The sequence below is a fragment of the Sinohyriopsis cumingii genome, chromosome 15, assembly GCF_028554795.1.
Source record: "Sinohyriopsis cumingii isolate HCF-2022 chromosome 15, ASM2855479v2, whole genome shotgun sequence".
Lineage (NCBI taxonomy): Eukaryota > Metazoa > Mollusca > Bivalvia > Unionida > Unionidae > Sinohyriopsis > Sinohyriopsis cumingii.
This window is the reverse complement of record NC_142975.1, coordinates 121,434,387-121,453,940: the sequence shown is the minus strand read 5'-3', so window position 1 is coordinate 121,453,940 and position 19,554 is coordinate 121,434,387. Positions and strand designations below refer to the sequence as shown.

Below are 19,554 nucleotides of genomic sequence, written 5' to 3'. Positions count from 1 at the left end.
CAAAAGCGTTTTGGTTCACAGGCCCTGAAAAAAATCGCACCTCTTGTCGGATTTAATGATCTAAATTTCCTGGTTCAAGTGGCACGGGATCAGGTTAATGATCAGTCTGACAATGTGGAGAAACACTGCACCGGATATGTTTTGAAGATCGTTGGCTCGGAAAGTTTGGCTGACTTATATGATTTAGGTATGCATAATAGCCAGTGGCTAGTGTTACTTTGTATAGATTGTGATTCACTTTGAAATCTGTACTTTACATTGTGAAAGTAAACTGAAGACTTTATTATATTTGGGGCAAAACGTCTAAGACAACGAAGAAGAGCAGCAACCATCTTCGTCGTCATCGTCCTTATCATCAGCAACAAGAGAATTATGTTTTTGTGTTTTGATATGTATTAAGTCAGCATGTTTATACTGATCCATCAGTTTCATTCAAAGTAAGCCATGAAGAAAACGGTAACACTAACACGATAGTTATTTCTTCGAGAGAATGTCTGTAACAACGACATGACAAACGACGATAATTAGGTTATTCTGAAGATGACAATTTTACATTCCAGCTCTTGTGTTTATTGAAAAGTGGTAAATTGTGTTGTATTACTTTTTCACATTAAATTATGTTGTATTAATTTTTAACATCTTAAGTATGTTGTATTACTTTTCCACATCCTATGTTGTGTTACTTTTCCACATCTTAATTATGTTGTATTACTTTTCCACAACTTAATTAATTTGGATTACTTTTTACTTGTTAAGTATGTTACATTACTTTTCACGTCTTAATTATGTTGTATTTTTCACATTTTAATTATATTGTATTACTTGTTTCACATTTTAATTATGTTGTATTACGTTTCACATCTTAATTCTGTTGTATTGCTTTTTCATAGTTTAATTATGGTGTATTAGTTTTTCACATTTTAATTATGTTGCATTACTTTTTCATATCTTAATTGTGTTGTATTACGTTTCACCTCTTAATTCCGTTGTATTGCTTTTTCATAGCTTAATTATGGTGTAATGGTTTTTTACATTTTAATTATGTTGCATTACTTTTCATATCTTAATAATGTATTTCCTTTCACATCTTAATTATCTTGTATTACGTTTTCACACCTTAATTATGTTGTATTACTTTTCACGTCTCTTTTAATGCAGAAGCCTAAGGTCAGTTAATTATGCATCTAAAGAAATCTGGAATCCCGACCAGTGGGGTTATTCTCAATCTGGAAAAAACAGCTGTTTAGAGTAGAGCATCTGCCTACAGAAGATGGATTGTATCAGTACGTACAAGATATTTGCTTGTCTGTCTGTCATTTTCTCCAACGGTATCGCTATTTTTGCTTTCGCACAGTGCATAAATCCAGAACTACCGTGGTATCATCATCATTATCATCGTCGTCGTCGTCTTCGACATCATAATCAAGCTCAGTACGTAACTTTGATTACATAACAGACCCGTTAAATGAAATTTCTACAATCAACGATTATTCATAAAGTTCTGAATATTTTGTCTTAATATTTTTGTTTCTTTGTACCATGCAGTAAATTTATCTTTGATCGATATGCAAAATAACGTTTAATAAAATGGTATGCATGTCACAAATCACGCATGCAGTATTTTCTTGACTCTATGAAATATCACTTTCAGCGACAATACATAATAAATAATTAGATAAATAAATAAGTAATCTTAGGTTTAGACGGCTGGAGTAAGGTTTTGGGTCCCGATTATGCCAATTTTCTAACGTTTATGTATAGAGCGTTCAGTAACACAGATCTAACGCAGAAAAAGAGATTTCCGTTGCAGAGTTTCATTTAATGTGTTTACTACATCAACCGACACCATGATTAGTGTTACTGTTAATATATAGGAGCGCGCATACTGCTACGCCTAACCTATCCTATCACGTAAAAACCGATGTCATACTTTATAAATAGACATTAACACTGCCAGGTCACGCAACGTTTGTTTACGCGATCTGTACAGCGATTATTCCCCTATTTGAGAACTCCAATGTTTAGTTGATCACAAAGAACGCATATAAGTAGTGTTAACCTTCACATAGAAACTGCGTATTTATTTTCCTTAAGAATAGATTATTTGAAAGGTATGATTGGTGTTGGTGGAGCTGGTGAGACTGATTCTAAGTCGGATACTGCTGAGAGTCAATCTGAACCGGATTCAACAGAGGATAAATCAAAACCCGGATCAAAAACCGGCATGATAACGGTAGAGAAAGTCGAGAGACCACAAGTTGTTCGGCATGACAGTAAAGTTTTAGATCTGGCTTTTGCCATGGACTGTACTGGAAGTATGGGGTCGTACATCAAAACGGCAAGAGAGAATATTCGAACAATTGTAGAGGAAATAGTGGCCAGTGAGAAAAGTGATATTAAATTGGCTTTAGTTGAGTACCGGGATCACCCTCCCGAGGACAGTTCATTTGTGACGCGGGTACATGATTTTACTCCATCCCCCAAAACCATGAAATCATGGTTAGACGCATGCAGCGCTGAAGGGGGAGGGGACACGGCAGAAGCTGTCGCTGATGCTCTTCATGATTTGACAAAACTTAGTTGGCGTCCGGAGGCGACCAAAATTTGTGTATTTATATCAGATGCTCCCCCTCACGGGCTTGGATGCGGAAGTGACGGATTCCCCAATGGCTGCCCCTTAGGACTAGACCCCATGGAGATCACAAGACAGCTGGCTGAAATGGGAGTCACTATTTATTTAGTAGGATGTGAGCCTAGTATCACACCTTTTAAAGAATTCTTCATGGCCATTGCCTACATAACAGGTGGTCAGTACGTTCCCCTACGAAAGGCAAATCTGCTAACTCGAGTTATCATTGGGGGCGCGAGAGAAGAGATGTCCCTGGAACAATGGATGGCGGAAGTGGACGAGGAAGTACAGCAAGAAGTGGCGGCTGGAAGGGAAATTGATGAAGATGAAATTCACGAGCGTGTATTCTCTAAGCTGAAGAGTAAAGGAGCAAAAACTAACGTTTTATTGCGAAATTCCAAGGATATTGAATCGGCTTCCGACCATGCTAAAAAAATCTCAGAACTTTCAAACATGGCAGATGTAAGGAAAGAATTCAAATCTACCGCCCCTATGCATGTCCACTCATTCTCCGTGATGGAGGGAGCTTCGATGGCACCAAGTGGGAGAGCCTCTGGAGGCATTTCTGAAGATGACATGGCCGAGGAATCATATCTTTGTGTGGAATCGGAAGTGACGCATCATCAGGCAAAGCGAATGGTGCAGAAATCTATGATGAGGAATTTTGCTAAGAAGAAAGCTTTGTAACGATTCTCACCACATGTCATCAGTTTAGGAACCATTTTGTATGTGCTGCCTCTACGAATTAGTATTAATATACAAGGCTTTGTGGGCTCCCATTAAAAATAAGTTGGCCATTTTTGAATGACTTCACCAGCCAGAAGAAAAAATGATTATGTAGATATTTTGATTGATGTACATTTTAATCGCATTGATTTTTTTATAAAAACAATCGTGATAGATTTTGCATAAATCGAAGTTAAAGTTTTTATCTCAGTGTAAGCATGAAAGCCATATTTTTTAATTGCTTTTCACAATGTACTAGTTTTAGTGTAAGCGACTGGTAGTCACTCTAATTTAAAATAACGATACGTGATTATTTAGATAGATTCATATGCATACAATAATGGCAGGTGCATACTTAGTATGACGCACATGCATACAGTAATGACGCGTTCTTGTTAGAATATTTCACGTGCATACGGAATTTACACGTTCTTAGTATGCATACAGTAATAACACGCTCTTAATATGACACACGTGCATACAGTAAGGTCACGTTCTTTGTATGACTCGAGTGCATACAGTAATAAATCATTATAACTTAGTACGATTCACGCGTATACATTAATAACGCATTCTTACTGGGTGTGATTCAAGTGTATTCAGTAAGGACACGTTCTTAGTACGATTCACGTGCATAAAATAATGACACGTTCTTACTTACTATGATTCACGTGCATACATTAATGACATGTTCTTGTATGATTCACGTGCATACAATAATGACACGTTGTTAGTATGATTCACGTGCATACAATACTGACACGTTCTTAGTATGATTCACGTGCATACAATAATGACACATTCTTACTTGGTATGATTCATGTGCATAAAATAATGACACTTTCTTAGTATGATTCACGTGCATACAATAATGACACATTCTTACCTGGTATGATTCATGTGCATAAAATAATGACACTTTCTTAGTATGATTCACGTACATACAATAATGACGCGTTGTTAGTATGATTCACGTGCATACAATACTGACACGTTCTTATTATGATTCACGTGAATACAATAATGACACGTTTTTAGTATGATTCACGTGCATACAATACTGACACGTTCTTAGTATGATTCACGTGCATACACTAATGACACATTCTTACTTGGTAAGATTCATGTGCATAAAATAATGACACTTTCTTAGTATGATTCACGTGCATACAGTAATGACATTTGCTCAGCTAGAATGCATGTTCTTACTTAATACGAATAGCTGCATACAATAACGACACATGCTTGTTTAATATGATTCACGTGTATACATAATGACACGTTCTTAGTATGATTCACGTATGGATAATAATGACCCGTTCTATGTGCATTCTCATTAGTACCAAAGTTATTTTAGAATGAATCTCTTTTATCATTTTACAAGAAAATCTTCTCGTCAGAAAGTGTCACTGTTTTATCATTGTTTGTATTATATAGATACATTTTGTTTCCTGTGCTCACATGCATGCGTTTGTTTTGTTTGTTCGAAATTTACTCCAAAACTGGACATTTTGTGTGACACAATTTACTCTTCTTTCTAACTGACCCAAGGAAATAATGTAGCGTGAAATATTTTGTAATATTAACTTGTTTGTTGTGTGTGATTGTAAACATTTACTCCTTTCATATTTAAACTTGATGTGAAAAATCGTTTTCATTTCAATGAAGCATGAATTGTATGTAACTTTTTCATAGCTTCTTTCAGCCTTTTTTATTTGTCCTTGTCGACGTGTTTTATATTGAAGAACACCACATAAAAAAGATTAATACATCAGCGTTCATTGTCATACTCTTCCATAACATACTATTGCATATTAGAAACATTATTTGTCTGTTTCCTTTCCCCTCTATCTTTCAGTGTGTTAGTGTTTGCCTGTTTATAGTAGACACACGCCACCACGATCTCCCAGCAGGCTCAGATTTAAAGCATGATAAAATATACAATTTTGAACTTAACACTTTCTCTGTGTTTTCTATTTTATATATAAAATCCAAAAACTTTTATCACTTGCTTTGGACGCTGAGATGTTGCCTTCCGGTGTTGAATGAGGTAGATGTTGCCTTCCGGTGGTCAGTGAAGTAGATGTTGCCTTCCATTGGTGAATGAAGCAGATGTTGACTTCCGGTGTTAAACGAAGCAGATGTTACCTACCGGTGGTGAATGAAGCAGATGTTACCTACCGATGTTGAATGAGGCAGATGTTTTCAATTCTCCAGATTTAATTTAAGAGAATTATTTCGCATTCCAACGATGTACCATATATTCACAGCTTTTAGCACTATTCACTCCATCACAGTAACTCTGGTACTTGTGACATCACTATTGAAACTCAATTTATACTGATTTTCAATTCTCCAGGTGTAAAGGTCTCGTAGACTACCTTAGGTTGGGGTTGGGTGCTCCCAGTATTATCTTTAATTATTTCAGAAGACCCACCCTGGCTCGTTTTTGTTAGAAATTGAAGTAGTGATAGAGATGAAAGCTCCGAGCCCCCAGTCAGCGATGCCGATAGTTAAATTACTGAATACACAAAAGGTGAAATTCAAATAAACAACAAATTTAATGCCATTCAATAACAAATAGTCCTTCCTCATATGAAATTCAGTATTCCAAACCGTATCACTCGTGTTTCACTCGACCAAGTGACGGCCTATTTCATGATCTGACTTAGTGTGATAAATTTTCCTCCTGTCCTGAGTTTCTACTCATCTGTAGTATTTCTTGACTGGTACCCAGTACCCCTTCAGTCCAACAACCACGTTCTTCACCCTTCCAGTTCCTCCACTTCCGTTCTCTCCTTTCCTTGTCTCCCAGAGACTCAGGAAAAACTGTACCAGGGTATCTCCCTTCTCTGTCTCCTACAGCTCCTCCGGTCCCTAAAAGCTTCCTGTCCGAACACACACAAGGACATTAGTATATTCCTCTAGCTATCTAGTCTCATACTAAACAACCATCTATCATCAGACAAGCCATTACCTTCTTTGGTCACGCATTCGTGCACATCGAAATACCCATACTTTCTGGTATGGTATACACGGCATCAACTGCTTATCATGCATATATCAATAGATTTCATCACATTGGTATATATAGATTCTCATAGATCTTATTATACAGAACAATATCACATAATCAGACGCATTGCTGTACGTTACACTACTACAAAGTGTACACAGATATCCACATATCCATGCGCTGATATATCCTTACACATTATACTCCTACAAAGTATACACAAATAGTCAAATACCCCTATTAACTAATGTTGCGCACTGCAACCATTATACAAAGTTATAATTCAATTCAACATTTGCAAATCTAGAATATCACATGAAAAAATGCACGAGGTTACTTTGCTCATATCTCAAAATATGCACGCAGATCCAACACTATAAAAGGACAATTCTACGTACTAACGACTCTAGTAATGATGTATACATACCGCACATAATTAAAGTACAATTACATTGCCGTAATAGATTGCGACAGTCGAGCAAAGAAGTCACTGACCTGTCCGAAGCTCCTTTGTAATTCCCAGAATAACAATGTTTCCCGCCAATTTCGAATAACGTCGGAGTAGCGTATACTTCCTTATATAATTCCCGCAAGATGGTTTAGCGACTACTGACGTTTAGTTTCAAGACACTAGATTTAAACTTGCGATTCCAGTGGTGTCCACGCCTTGCTCAATTCCGAGTGGATGTCGATTCACACATGGTCTACATAATTAGCCGACACTGCCCCCTCCCCGGTAGTCTGTCGGGGTGAATTTACGACCCCCACTTGATGTTCCTTTGAGCCCAACACCGGCAATTCATGCCACTTACATGTGAATCGCATGCAGCCAAATAAGGCGCCAGTAATAAGTTCCTATGGCCATGTTATATACAACTGGCTTCCCACCCGTCCTTTTGATGTCGGCTTATACTATCGTAACATAAGCCGGCCGGCCAGCTGTGCACACATCGCTTTGACACTCATTGTTCGCAGGCTGACATTCGCAAAATTTATGAGGCGAATAATTAGCCTCAGGGCCTAGCATATACATGTTACAATCTGGCTATTGTTCCTTACTTATAACGTGACCCCAGGTTTAGTTTAATATATATTTTATCGCAGTCAAGCTACGTACCATCTATTCAGTTCTATAGCAATATTCACTACATCTCAGTAACGCTGATGACTCACACCCGCTATCCCTCCGCCGGATTTGTTGATAATAATGTTGAACCCTTTATCTATGCATATTAACGTTTGTTAATGCATGTTCTGTCATTGTCAACGTATGTATATTAATATCAGTTAATGCATGTTCTGTCATTGTTTACGTATGTATATTAACCTCTGTTAATGACCGTTTTCTCATTCGCCAAAAATAGAAGGGAAGCAGAAACAGCAGTACTATAATCGGAGAACTGGCATTATTATAAAATCATTTTGGCGTAAGCGGTCGTCTTTTGTGTGGTCTAACATTAGGCTTTTACAATATGCTTATTATACAACTTAAATATGACACACGATGATTCAATGAACAGTAATATTATTTTGGGTAAGATCATTTTTTTAAAGCAGACATGCAATAAGTACATAAGTAAAACAGGCCTCAATGACGATTGGTTGTCATTAGTTTGAACTTCATTTTTCAACTCCTAATGTTATTAATAATTTACTAATGGCATTAAAAACTATTTGCTGCTGCATAAAAAAAACATTTTGAGTTTTCGTTTGTCTGCACAGTCCGTAGCAGTAACACCTTTTTTAATTTATTTATTTATTTATTTATTTTTATGTCACATAATAATTCATTTTGAGATTGTTGGAATACATTCCGGGTTTTACCGTCTTAGATGCCGGAAATCCTGTTCATTTGCTCGCGGAAATAGGAAAGCTTACGGGAAAGGTGGATAACTCTCCCAGGGTACGTGTGTAAAGATTGCAAAGTATGATACATTGCTGTTTGATAGGTCATTTAAGAAACTGTCCACCACCACCCGCCAACAAGTTGTCATTTTGTGATTTCTAGAAAAGAAATAGCTTTTCTAAAATTAATAAACAGTTTATTTGATTCAGATGTTAATTGAAATAAAGCATTAGGAATATATAAATGCAGCTTCGAAATGACGATACGAATCTCTTCATGTGACGTCAGTTTTTCTTTTAAGGTGTTAGATTCTCAGAAGAGACGCTTTTTCGCTTCGCTTTTCATATGTAAATAACGTAATGAACACAACTATACCACGAGGAATGAATTTGAGATAACAGTTTCACTTGCATCAATTTTATCTGCTGACCAACAGGAATTGGGAAGGGCAGTAATACAAGCATATAAAGAAAGGGTCTTACCGGTACTGGACACTCTGCAAAGAATTAATTTAGTAATATTATAACGTTGTATAAAAGTAACATTTTTAGGTAGTCTTTACAAAGTAGAGGAGAGTTACCCCATATATATATACTTTTATTGAAACAAGCCAATTCGTGTACCGTCTAGCTTGGAAAAAAGCACCTTGATACCCGTGTAAAGGAAGTGTTTCTCACCTCCGCAAGGACGGATCTAGAAGTAGGCAAGTGGTCTAGAAAATGGTAAAGCCCGAAATCTCATGTATCTGAACCGCGTCCTGGGCATAATTGCAACTTCAAACTTGTAAAGAAAACATATTTTCTAAACCTCCGCTTGTTATGAGCTCATTTTTCGTTGGGGTGTGTGTGGGTGTGTGGGTGAATTACAGCTCCAGCAGCTCATGGACTTTACCTGTAAGCTATAATTTAATAACGCAGATTAAAGTAATTGACAGGTGAACTTACGTAAAATGGTTGACAGGTGAACTTAAGTAAGGAAAGCATTCCCACGCGCCACTTCATTTCAGAAAACAAGTACATACTCCACTGACATTTCTTTCACTTGGGTTTCACTGGATAGTTTCGTATTTTGACACCCCCTAATTTTTAAGGTAGAAGGCATGAACCAAATTATCACAAGCCTAGCATTTATAAATTCACACATAAGCTAAATCTATAATGTGGTTTAGATTTACTTTGAGTTAGGCTTGGAAATAGGTTAGCTTGTTGGTGACTGCCTGTCACAGATGAGCAGTTGAGATCAAATGCGTAACTTGGGCTGCAAATGAGCTGCCAACTTGGCTTACGTATTTAGGTGGCAGGGTCCAGTTTCGTAAATTGGCCCCTGGCAAATTTCTTAACTTAAGGCTATGGTGTGACTTTTTCAGCTATTATTGTTTAGTATTGATAGGTATGGATATATTTATGAACTAGGTGTTTTGGGCTGGTGTTGTTCTTGAAATTGATGTCTGTCATGTACACCTTCCATAGCTGCTCTGCAGTATGTTGATAGTGAAATACCAATAGTTGGCTAGGAAGAAGAGCTAGCCTCCCATAGCAGTAAACACGTGGGTTCAAGGCAACTAGAGTATCTCAAAAACGGCTTGGATGACAACTATTCTGAATTGCATCCAACTATTTAGTAGACAATGTTTTTCAAAATTTTCATCCAGGGAAAGGGCTTGCGTTTGCACTGTGAGCACCACATGCTGTCAAAAATGGCATTTGGATGTGAAAAATTCAGGTATAAAATAGGGGTTGGGGTGCATGATCCTCTTCTGCTGTGAACTGCCATTGACTTCTCTGGTCAAGTGAATACTATTATTATGCTTTGTTTTAATATAGGTATCTAAAAATATGGACATTTTTGACCTCACTTGTGTATTTGATTTTTTATGATTTTTTATACTAGGTCACTGATTGCGGCATTAAATTTGTACATAAAAACTGGACCCTGCCCCCTTATGTGTGTCTGCTACATAGGTAAATATCTAAAACTCTAGATGGTTGAGGGGTGATGAAAAGTATGCTAATTTGTTATAGGACTAGTGAACTTTATTCATGCATAAGGCACATACTGATTCTTTTAGCTGCCTTGTCACAGGAAAATATTCAAAATAGCTATTTCTTGTCAAAAATGAATGTAAAATTTAGGGGTTGGTGGCAGTGTTGGTTCAGTATAAAGTCACCAGTTGCATCAGGAATTAACCTGATTACTGCAGTCAAAATCTCCCATATATGCTTTCTACAAAAATCATTAGTTTGTTTTTATTTGTATCTTCAGTGCAAAATTATTCTCATTTTTCTCTAATTGATCATTGCTGGATGAAAATTCACCAGATAAACTGTCCAGTGAGACCTTGTCGTATCTCGTGGATTGCTCAGCGATATGAAACTTCCAGGTAACCCTTTTAGGTCAGTTGCCCCAACAATTTTCGGCCGATGTCAAATGTACTACGCTTTTGGTTTGTTGGCATTACATACTACGGAATGCAACTCATGGAATTCAATAGATGTCGCTAGGACAAGGCACCAATGTATCTGTTCGATCCGCGAAGGTGTTGATATGATTATCATATCAGAACCTTGGCTAGCAAAGGTGAACATGGGTATGTGAGATCACTTTTCAGTAGCTTTCCGTGGGTCTCTGGTTCTATTCAGAGCTTTCCAGTGTTCCTCCTCCACCAGAATATATTGGCCACTATATTTATAACCATATAATGTATTGAAATGAGTTTTAATGTAATGATATGACGCATCGTTAGATTCAAGTTCTAAAAGTAATTGATTACGATAATTGTATAAGTTTTAATTATCACTGTCGTGTGTGTGTGTGTGTGATTTACGCAATACGCAACATTATCAACGTTTTATTTTTATTTTAATGCTTTTCAGGTACGTGCCACGGCGATATCAACATATGTAACGTAATTGCAACGAAGAATGGATCCTGGACGATACATCCATTCCATAATCTCCATTCTTAAAAATATGTACTACATTAACATTTTCCATATGGTTCGATATATTTTTGATTTTAAGATCTACTAAAACGAAGTAGAAGGAAATGCTCGCAAAAAAGATGAAAAAACAGTACTGGAACGCCGTTCTCAGAGCACTACATCCATGCTCGTCATCAGTGATGAAGACTGATGCAAAGTTGTCATTCAGATAGGTTGCTTTTTCCTTCAAATTTAATTTGTCTGAACCATTTTCTTTTTCAGCAAGCAGAGGAGCATAGAAAAATATAGCACAAGGTATTTCCACTTATCACTAAAAAACGACAAAGGTAGTGATCTCGCGTTAATTTTCTTTTGTACCCTAAGTACTGAAAAATGGCGGCCTAATGTTAAATTCCCGTTTAGCACTATAATTCGCCGACCCTTTTGACACAGGATTCATCCGTTGTGCCTCACTACACTACTTAGGACGCTGGAAGGGTTTCATGTTTGTACATGGACGGATGTATAGACAAATTGGCTTAATAAAGCATTTAGTAATATGCTAAAAGCATGGACGAACGGTTTATATTTTTAAAAAAATGCACTGTATTAATGCTCGCCTGACTAAGCGGCGGAAAACAAAATGAAAAAAAGGCACAATTAACGAAGAGACGTAATGGAGAGGCGATATTTCATTAAAATGAGCGTGAACTTGATTTATTCAAGCATGAAGTTGTTGAATTGAATAAACGATACACAATATGGAAACCTAGTCATAGCAAACATATTTGCATAAAACAGACAATCAAATAATAGAATATGACACCAAACTAAAATTGCGTACCGTATCGCTGTTTCTTTCAGGACTTGTGCGTCATAACACTAAACATGCCTTCTTTTTACACGACGAACACCTGGTCCCTTGTTTCACGAGGAAAGCACTAATGGCTTTAGGCCTCCTCGCAGTCGACTAAGTTTCATCTTCTAGGAAATTTTCAGACTAAGGTCATCACTTTAAAGTCAGATTGCTCTAAAGTGAACGCCCTAATTTATTCTGCCCAATCATAGGCGGTGGTCTCTAATCTTTCCCAAAGAAATAATTCCTTTCATCAGGTTTATAATCTGTAAACGGCAGTGCGTGACAATTTCCCTTTGAAAATATGATAAGTGGACATAGGTTGGCAGCTCAAATGTTTACTTTCTAAGGACCGTGTCAAGATACCCCTGTCAATTACAATGGGTCGGAATGATGTCCCTTTGAAGTTTACACTGACATGGGGGAGATGAACGGAGAAAGGTCGAAGTGACCCTTCACAAAGACTGTTCAGGCTTAAATGCGACAAGACTTTAATGCTCAATGCATTCAGCTTTAAAATTTTCCGTAATTCAAAATTCGAACTTCACATAGGCCCCTCTTTAAGAGTAAAATAAGGGAGTTTGCTCTCCGAATTCTGAAGCTGTATTCCCAGTCATTGTTTACATGTCCTGAAGTGACCCCTTCACCTCAGAATCAAGTAGTCTACTCAGAAAATCTGCTCCTACATTGGCGCTTTCTTTAATGTAACGAAACTGAACTTGATATTGCTGGAGAAATAATGACCATCTCATTAAATGACCATCTCATTAAACGTCCATTTGTCAATTTAGCTTGGGCCAAATAAGCAAGTGGTTGGTGGTCAGTTTCCAGAATAAACTTTCGTCCATACAGATAGCGCTAGAATTTAGAGATTCCAAAGATAATCGCTAGGCATTCCCTTTCGGTAACATAATAATTACGCTCTGCTGGCGATAATTTTCTGCTACCATAAGCAGCCGGAAATAAGTTCCCATCATGTTCCTGCAGTAAAATTGCACCAAGACCCTTGTCAGAAGCGTCGGTACGTAAGACAAAGTCCTTTGTCACGTCCAGTAGCCTCACTACGGCGTGTGACGCTAACCTATGCTTCAACTCTGAAATGCTATCTCACAAGCGCCTGTCCAAAAAAATCTTCGTCTTAGCATTCTTCCGTGTCAAGTCAGTCAACGGACTAGCAATAGCGCTGAAGTTTGCGACATACTTACTATAATAACCTGCAAGTCCTAAAAAAGATCGCACTTCTGTCTTCTTAGTTGGACGTGCACCATTACGAAGTTGGTCGACTTTAGCACTGTCTGGGGTTACTGTATCTCCACTGAGTGTGTGTCCTAGACAAGTCATTCTCCGAAACCCGATGTGACATTTAGACGGTAGGGCAGTGAGCCCCGTTTGTCTAAGTCGTTCCTGAACTTTTCTCAGTAAGACCATGTGTTCTTACCAAGTAGGTGTCGCCAAGAACAAATCGTCCATGAAATTTGAAACTCCGGTCCCTCATAAAGGTTCTAGCAATTTCCTCATCATTCGGGTGAAAATGCTGGGTGCATTCTGGACTTCGAAAGGCATGACTACCTATTGGTATTTCCCATCTGGTGTTGTAATGGCAAGTTTTGGACGGTCTTCCTTGCGAACTGGAATTTGCCAATATCCCTTGGACAGGTCTGTTTTAGAGAAATATTTGGCGTTGGTTACTCCTGCAAATATGGACGCCGGATCCAGTAACATTTCGACTTGAAATTCTGTTATCCTGTTTAATTTCCGATAGTGGGCACAAAAGCGGTGATCACCATCCTTTTTCTTGACCAAAACAACCGGTGAACTATATGCAGATTCGACTGGTTCAATGACCCCTAAGTCAAGCATAGTTCTAATTTCGTCCCGTACAGTTTCTAACATCGCATGAGGTAGTGGATACGGTTTCAATTTCACAGGCGTTTCATCCAGCAGCTTCAAACTGAAAACTTCCAAATATGTCATGCCTGGTCTTTCTGTCATTACACTTGAGTAGTCGTGGAGTATTTCATCCACCTCCTCACGTTGTTCTGAAGTTAATGTTACGTCAAGGATGACGTCGACGTAGGTTTCAACCCTCGTCAAAGGACAACTAGGAGGTACTTCCGCCACTCCTCCGTTGTCGTCGGGTTTTTCAGTCACAACTGTAGCAACCCCGAACTCAATGGGTGTCTCCTTTTCACAATAGCGTTTAAGAAGGTTAACGTGGTACAACTTCTCTTTATCTCCTACCCGGACACGGTAATTCTGCCCACCCTTCTTTTCCGTTACAACGAACGGTCCCTCCCAGGATACTTGGAGTTTGTTGTACTCCAACGGTAACAACAACAACAACACCTTGTCACCCACTTCAAACTTCCGTTCCTTCATCTTCTTGTTGTAGTACTTGGCTTGACGTCCCGTGCGTCACAGAGATTCTTATCGGCCTAGTTGCAAACTTCGTCCAGTTTGTTACGGAGATCAACAACATGCTGATACGTTGTTCGTACTTCCTCTGATGCTTTTTCATCCGTCTACAACTGTTTCAATACCGCCTTATGCCCTCTCGCTGTCCTTACATATACTAGTTGGAAAGGTGAAAATCCTAGACTAGCCTGGGTACTTCGCGGTACGCGAAATGTATCGCGGGAAGGTATCGATCTAAGTCGTTGGGTCGACCTTCGCACAACTTTTTCAGAGCTTGCTTCAACGTCCCATTGAAACGCTCTACTAGACCCTTGCACTGCGGGTGATACGAGGTAGTAGTCAGGTGCCTAATGGAAAGTAACCGGTTCACTTCTTCCATCACCTGGCTAACAAACCGTGTCCCTTGGTCGGTTAGTATCTCTTCAGATACACCAACCCTGGACCAAACTCCTAACAAAGCCTCAGCCACCGAAACTGAATCAATGTTCTTCAACACAACGGCCTCCGGGTATCGGGTAGCATAACATATAACGATTACCACTTTCCAACGCAGGCTTTATCGGACCGAACAAGTATATCGCCACCCTCGAGAAAGGTTCATCAAAAAGAGGGATGGTTCCTAGTGGCCCTGGGCGATGTGAGGTCTTAGGTGCCACCCGCTGACATCTGTTACACGACAGACATAACCTCCTTCCATCCCCATAAACACCTGGCCAGGAAAATTACCTCACTGACCTATCTCTCGTCTTTGCTACGCTCATGTCACTAACAAGTAGACTCTCATGTGCTAGTTTAAGCACTTCTTCTATTTTAGACTGAGGTACAATCATTTGCTTATAACTCTCGGATCCTTTCCGGGCGTATCGATACAAGATACCCCGTTTCAGCACGAACTCTACATCACCGCCTGGCAAGTTCCGCATGGACTCTTCCTTTGCATACCAGCGTTATGTCGAGCGCGCGACTAAGTTCAAATTTGGGCGGAGTTATGTGCACAGTAATAATGTTGTTGTTGTGTAATGATGAATATGCGCTTGTGTATTTAGTTTGGAATGCGGCATACATTCATTTACGTTGTTTCTTGTAGTGTATTGTGTTTATATAATTAAACCTTAGGTAGAATACGAAAATGAGCATATAATAAAAAGGTTACTGTATTTGTATGGGAAAATACGAACTCGTTTTGTCGGAAGGATATACTTCACTCCCCAGGTCGTGCAGTATTCCATCCCAAAACTCGTTCATATTTTCCCATACAAATGCAGTAACCTATAAATACTGTTTACTTGTGGTACAATAGGCGTATTCTTTGTTTATGGTATAACATGCATTTTTCTCTGGTCATATTGAATAGTATTGGTTACGTATGATACAGCATGAATATTTCTTTGTTCATATTAAATAATACTGTCTGCTTATGTTACAGTATACATATTTCTTTGATCAAATTGTGTGTGTGTGTGTGTGTGTGTTTTTGAGATGGATTTTTAGCGTAGTATAAAAAATTCCCATCATAGTCCAATAGCATTATATTATAAAATTTGTAAACAAAATACTACTTCACGTATCTTGTAATTGAAATGGGTAATTAATTATACTCACATACCTTAAAGAGTAGTGTCTTAATTTTCCAACAACAAAATTTATTCTTTGTACAAAGCTTGACCTGTAGTAGCCATTTATATTAAATTTCAACGTATTGTTTAGTTTCATTGTTAAAGTAAGTTTATACCAATGGCCACACAACAAGAATATAGATATAAAATAATCGAACTTTTCACAATATATTTTACCTTACGTAAGTACAAAGGTGTTGGCTCAGTTTTGTACCCACTGGACTAGCATTGACATAAATTTAATTTATCACCTCTCCGATGGCTTAAGTGATTTAAACATCAGTCTCGAATGTGGGAGGCCGCAGGTTCAAACCCTGGCCGAGTCGTACCAAAGGCATAAAAATGGTAAAGATGCAATCTTAAATGTTGTTGTAATGAGGCATCACTGGAGTGACCAATTATGACAAGAGAAAATGGAAAATAGAATGCAATATAATATAAAATACAGCAGATACTAATAGAAAATGGACGCATAGACTGATAGACAATACATGCATAGACTAATAGAAAATGCATGCATACACTAATAGAAAATACATGCATAGACTAATAGATAATGCATGCATAGAATAATAGACAATGCATAAATTGACTAATAGAAAATACATGCATAGACTAATAGAAAATACATGTACATATTAATAGAAAATACATGCATAGACTAATAGACGTAATCTTCCTCCATTGTACTGCTGTGGCCCATATTAAGTTTATAAATTACTCGTAATTTTGTTGCTAACAAATATGTTTTATTTGTTTAAATTTCTATTAAAATATTGGAGCACACACACCACAAAGACATACGCAGGCAATGTATGTTTCAACGATTCAACAATGGATGTTGGATAAATTTCAATAAAGTATTTTTCCCTGATGATAATTTCAACAAAAGTATCGTTTTAATTGGAAATTATAATTTTGCATAGATTTATGGTCTCAAGATGAGTTAGGATTTTCAAACAGTTTTCCAACTTATCCAACATCTAACACTTTTCCAACACTCTTCCAACTTTCAACGGTTTTCCAGCAAAATTCCAACTATATGGTATTTAAGTCCCGGGAAAGTTCGAACTGGGAACCAGAACTCCAGAACGCCGATGCATAAGCAGGGAGGCAAGAGACCTTCCGAAGCCAAGATTTGTTGGGTATATAAAGTAACATGTAACAGCCAGGTTTAAGAGTCAATATAGTGAGACATGGTTGTCTACTTCAATTTATTTTAGAATCTTCTATACATTTTTTTAGTATTTATTTGCAATTACTTTTGTCGCATTGACAATTTCGTTAGTTAAATCATTTTCAGATACATAGAGATAATGTTGTAATTTCAGTACTTAAAGTAGAACTTCAGTTTCTCGTATTATTCTTAAATAATAAATTCTTCACTTCCAGTATTTCATCTATGATCCATATTCATGACTTTGAGATATTTATCTATGTCACATTTAATTCCTGTTTTTTTTTTTATAAGACTTGTTTGCAAGTCCCAGTTGTGTAAATGTAAAAGAGTTTGCCTTGAGGTCGGGATACACTAGAGTTAGAAAACTTCGTTGGGTGATCATTGGTGACGTTTTCTCACCACATATCGCCCCTTTCTAACTAGTCATGTGTGGTCATTGAATGAGCCCATTTATCTCTTCACATATCACGCTTTTACTAGTAAAGATTGGGTGATCATTGGATGAAAATAATTATTTTCTCATATCGCACCTATTCAGTTCTATAAATGTATGTTGGGCGAACATAATCTCCCTCTATTCAACATCCAACTTGAAGTAGTCGTCGGTTAGGACGCATCTCCCCCTCCCATACCACATCCATATTCAAATAATCGTCGGTTAGGACGCGGTCTTTGGGACACAACTCTTTTATGTTTAGGAAACAGTCATAGGACGAGTTACCTTCATTGACTTGCAGTCCCATTAACTTATGTCAACATTATGTATTAGAATTTCTGCCCAAGATTGTGTATTATATGAATAAAGAGAAACTTCTCAGTAGTACCCCCCCCCCTTTTGATCACAGCCAGTAAGCATATATAAACTATTTAGGAGACAAGTCACATATGTACAGAGAGTTGGAGATATTCCCCCCACCCCCATCAGTAACTGTAAGCAATGATAAAAATGAACCGTACAAGAAAAATACTCGAATGTCAGACCTGAAGTCAAAGTTCGCATCTCCACCACCATGATGTGAATCTAGCATGATGTGAATCTAGGTGATTGTTGACTATTCAGTTTATTGCTGTGTAATGTATTTGACTCTTGGCTCTTGAATAAATGTGTTTAGTATGCATACAAAAGTCTGACTCTCTCATGCTTTTAATCCAGTTTATTGCATAAGGTGTCAATAACAAATAAAGCGTCAGAAGTACATGCCGTAGTTGTATCAAAAGTGATAGAGAAATAAAGTACCAAACGGCCAAAATCCGTTACACTACGTTACCTGCAGAGATTTGGAAATCAAACATAAGATTGAATTTGTTTAAGAAAAAAAAAAAATACAAAAAAAAAAAAAAAAAAAACCCCACACACAAGCAGTAGTGCATATTCACATTTTCTCTACCTTGTCCGTATTTGGTCTTGACTCCGATTTTATAACTTGTAAAACATGTACATTAATTAAATATTTTCTGTTGGAAATTCTCACAAGCCTTAAAAATGGAAATGGTCATTAAGACCATCCTAAAGTAGGGAAAATTGCAGGTAATGTATCTTCCAGAAAACTGTCCGGAAGCATACATGCGTATTGACTTTTTGAGCATTTTGTTTCGAATAATAAATAAAATTAAAAATCTTCAGTTCCATAACTATAGCTAAGCTAATTTTCGTTATATATAAAGCAGAACTGGGGAAAGAAGGGACCAGTCTAATGTACATGTATCCTGGTTTCTCTTCACAATGAAATAATCTTGCGCTCTAGTTTTCTCTGCACAGCGAATGATCATTTCATAATTAAAAAAAAAAAAACGAAAGCCTTATAGGCAAACACACAGATGGCTCACTAAGCCTAACCAAATCAGATTGCTCTGGGGGATGGGGGGGGGGGGGTAGTGTGTGTGTGTGTGTGTGTGTGTGTGTGTAAAAGAAACACACCAATAATCACAGATTGAAAGTAGTCATGGGGATATAGAAATGACCCAAAGCACTGTCAGCACACTATCTCAAAATGAGCTTAGCCGAACTAAATCAACTTTTTAAAGCACGGTTCTGACACCAAAAAAGGTGTGGTTTTGTTTTTAATCATGTACATATTTTTTTGGATACATTTTTGTATCCTTTTATCATGTAAAACATGACCAAACACGTATGAAAAAAGCACAGCTGCATTGTGTAAGTTACCTATGAGAAGTAGAGATACTCCAAAACATTGTAGGCATATTCTTCAAAGCGGTTTAAGCCCAAACACACTGGTTTAGAGTATGTGTTTATGACCTACACCAAAAACAAAAGAAATGAACAAATATAATTAATTTATCAATCTGGTTTATGTATGATCTTATAATTAAACCCGTTTGATAGATAGTA

At 37.6% G+C, this 19,554-nt stretch overlaps 1 protein-coding gene across 1 annotated transcript; it reads left to right on the top strand.

The window, feature by feature from the left end:
* The first annotated feature begins 1,938 nt into the window (after positions 1-1,938).
* LOC149782621 (uncharacterized) lies at positions 1,939-5,129 on the top strand. Its single transcript, XM_089934100.1, has one exon. The coding sequence runs from the start codon at positions 2,114-2,116 to the stop codon at positions 3,314-3,316; it is 1,203 nt and encodes a 400-aa protein (XP_089790226.1). The 5' UTR covers positions 1,939-2,113; the 3' UTR covers positions 3,317-5,129.
* The last annotated feature ends 14,425 nt before the right edge of the window (positions 5,130-19,554 follow it).

Coding starts and splice junctions, on each gene's coding strand:
- LOC149782621 (XM_089934100.1), top strand. CDS start 2,114: ATGATTGGTGTTGGTGGAGCTGGTGAGACTGATTCTAAGTCGGATACT.